Below are 2,752 nucleotides of genomic sequence, written 5' to 3'. Positions count from 1 at the left end.
GAGGAGAGCCGCGACGAGGACACGGCGATGGACATTGACACTATGGACGGCTGGTATGTGTCGGACGAGCAAGAAGAAGAAGCGCCAGAGGGCGGGGCCAACGCGGACGGTGCAGCCGGCGAAGGCCGAACGGTCGAAGCTCCCTTTTAACCGCGGTAGATCCACTTTCATTTCCCCTTTAGAAGACCATACAGCAAGATTGAGATCATGCAGTCCAGAAGATCAAAGTAAGTAGAGCAACATCAACAATACAGCGAGACAAGTGTCGTTCTTAGTGTTTACTGGCGGCGGCTGCAGCCTCCTGTGCCTTGCGCAATTGGTTGGCGCGGTCGTTGCACTGCTTGAGCTTCTTGACCTGCTCCTGGCATTTTCTCCAGTCGCGATCGAAGTCTGCGAGGCAGTCTTCCAGCTTGTAATAGTCCTCGTGGCAGCGGTTGCGCTCGATGAGCTCGTCCACGTCCAAGTCTTCGCCGAAGTCGCTCTTACTGCCGGCGTGAAGCCCTGCAATGGGCACAGGCGGCTTGGGGAACGCGTCGCTCATGCTGCAGAAGCCAGAAGTCTGTGGGGTCCTAGATGCACTGTGGACGAATTGACATGCACTCGTATTTCACTTGGATTTTGTAAGGTGAAAGTTTCTGGGTAGAAAACTGCTCCACTGACAAACTTAGGGAATCGCAATATTGTTGATTGGGTGAACGAGCTAATTGCAGCGATGGCATTCCAGGTTTGAGAGTTCACCGCCTTGACAACTGGAAAAGACTTTTCACTTAGTGTGTAAAGTCCAAAGGAATTGGCGATCTCAAGGCCACTTGTAGCAACCGAACTCGATGTCGACGTACAGGTGATACAGTAGTAAACTTGACATGCCATCGAAAAATTACAAGTGAAATTGCCAGCACCAGGGTTCCCGGATAAATAGCATTTATCGCATGTCATTTTATGAGTCACGAATACATTTTGCATTAACAATCGCACGAAGGCACCCATACATAATGGCCATTAACGGTATAGTATTAATGTGGAAAAGCCAAGCCGTATTTACTCGCACCGATCTATTAGCGTGTAAAACAACCACTAGTTCTCTGTCTAGGGCTCTGTCTGACTGATGCATTTCTCAATTTCCCAAAGGAATACTCGTTTTTTATATATTAAAGTGGTGTCTGAGGTCAAGAATGATTTAGTACTAGTTTCTTAAGTTTGGTGTTGACTGGTTCGTATCTATCTTATGACAACGGATAGAGGAAGCAATTCTAGCTGCGTCCATACTGAAAATGAGTCGCCTGGAGTCAAACAAGAAATCGTACAGCCTATCGAGCCGTCTCCCGATTTCAAGGTGGCACGTATCTGCTGTTCCTATTCCATTAATAATGCTTGCGCATGTTCTCTTCCAGTGCCCGGAATTTTTTTTTTATAAATAACATTACTATTATCTTACCACATTTATTATTATTGCTATCTGAAAATCGGGCATATTATTGATATTCACCAACATTTACTGTTTCGTTAGTAAAATCAAGTTAAAGCTCGAGTAGCATACATTATTCAAGTCAGAGGCACGACAAACTTGCAAAATTATATCGAATAGTGGGGCGAAGTCTTTTATTTTGCTCTTACGTTGTCCAGTAATCCCGTGAAACCCCCTCCAACTGCCTAGTCACTGACATTTTCACTTACCAATTTGACTTCGAGAACAATAGAACCCCTCACCAATGCCCAAGAACGCCGACATCTGCTGTGCGTTCTTTGCTGCCCTGTCTGACCACTACTTCAAGTACAACTACTGCAGCAAACTACGTCGCCAGCTCTCTTCAAGCGGCTACGGCAACCTAGTGGGGCATTTAAGAGACAAGCACCCCAACTACGAAGCTGACTACCTCACGCCAGCTTCTTGGCTTGCAACCTGCACACGTTTGGCTTCGTGAGCGACAAGGTCGCAAATATCTACACTGGATGGAGTGGGTGGTCGACCGAAACACGCCTCTATCTAAGGTGGACCACCCAACCACTCGCTCTATGTCCTGTCGCAAGCCCATCTGCTCAAAAACGCTCATGCGATGCATGGTAGAAACTCCCCAGGAGGTCGAGAAGGAGGTTACTAAAGCAATGCCACCCACCTTTAGTGTCATGTACGACGGGTAGACATGCTTTTCGGAGCACTATGAATCGCAGTACGTCGTCTTTTGGAAAGATGATCAGCTATTTTATGTCCTGTTAGAGGTGGCACCTCTAGATAAGGCCGATCTTACTGCTGCATCACCCTGTGTCTTAAAATGAAAATATTTTGACAATTTTCGGCCAATCAGAAAAGTCGTTAAAATTTCTGGTTGGAGACAATTGTGCAACAAATCAGCTGTCGACAACTCTTCTTGGCGTCCAATTGGTCGTTTGCGTGTCTCATCGTTTCAACCTGGCAACTAAAGTTTTTTTTTGGCGGGGCACGAGGACCTAGTTGGAGCGGTAAGCGCGCTGATGCTGGCGCTACGGACTACGAAGAACCCTGCTGAGCTCCGACGTCATACCAGCCTCGTGCCTTTGCGTGCAAACGCTACGCGGTGGATCTCCATCTTCATGATTCTAGAGCGCTACGTGCGCATACGGGACGTGATCAAGCGCGTCGACGCGATATATGACCTCATGCCCAAGCCTGCTGCGCATCGGCGCATTGTTGCTCTCGTCGAGAGCATCAAGATATTTAACAGTGTGTGCAAGAAGCTGCAGGAGGAGGCAACATCGATGAAGTCCGTGCGGCTTC

At 47.8% G+C, this 2,752-nt stretch overlaps 3 protein-coding genes across 3 annotated transcripts in view; 2 read left to right on the top strand and 1 right to left on the bottom strand.

The window, feature by feature from the left end:
- Nucleotides 1–249: 249 nt before the first annotated feature.
- PPTG_16297 (hypothetical protein) lies at nucleotides 250–718 on the bottom strand. The gene has a single exon (XM_008913125.1). It carries the CDS (start codon nucleotides 539–541, stop codon nucleotides 272–274), a length of 270 nt encoding a protein of 89 aa, XP_008911373.1. The 5' UTR covers nucleotides 542–718; the 3' UTR covers nucleotides 250–271.
- Nucleotides 719–1,709: 991 nt separating this feature from the next.
- PPTG_23812 (hypothetical protein) lies at nucleotides 1,710–2,155 on the top strand (the record flags this gene model as incomplete). Its single annotated transcript, XM_008913124.1, has 1 exon — nucleotides 1,710–2,155. The coding sequence occupies one exon, from the start codon at nucleotides 1,710–1,712 to the stop codon at nucleotides 1,920–1,922; it is 213 nt and encodes a 70-aa protein (XP_008911372.1). The 3' UTR covers nucleotides 1,923–2,155.
- Nucleotides 2,156–2,469: 314 nt separating this feature from the next.
- Nucleotides 2,470–2,752, top strand: part of PPTG_16296 (hypothetical protein) — a gene marked incomplete at both ends in the record, with an annotated part of 1,337 nt that continues 1,054 nt past the window's right edge. The window contains one exon of the mRNA XM_008913123.1: nucleotides 2,470–2,724. Coding sequence (XP_008911371.1) covers nucleotides 2,470–2,724 — 255 coding nt within the window. The remainder of the gene's footprint in view (nucleotides 2,725–2,752) is intronic.

This window comes from Phytophthora parasitica, assembly GCF_000247585.1.
Source record: "Phytophthora parasitica INRA-310 unplaced genomic scaffold supercont2.52, whole genome shotgun sequence".
NCBI classification, from domain to species: domain Eukaryota; phylum Oomycota; class Peronosporomycetes; order Peronosporales; family Peronosporaceae; genus Phytophthora; species Phytophthora nicotianae.
Note: the sequence above shows the minus strand (reverse complement) of the source record. Positions and strands in the feature narration are given on the sequence as shown.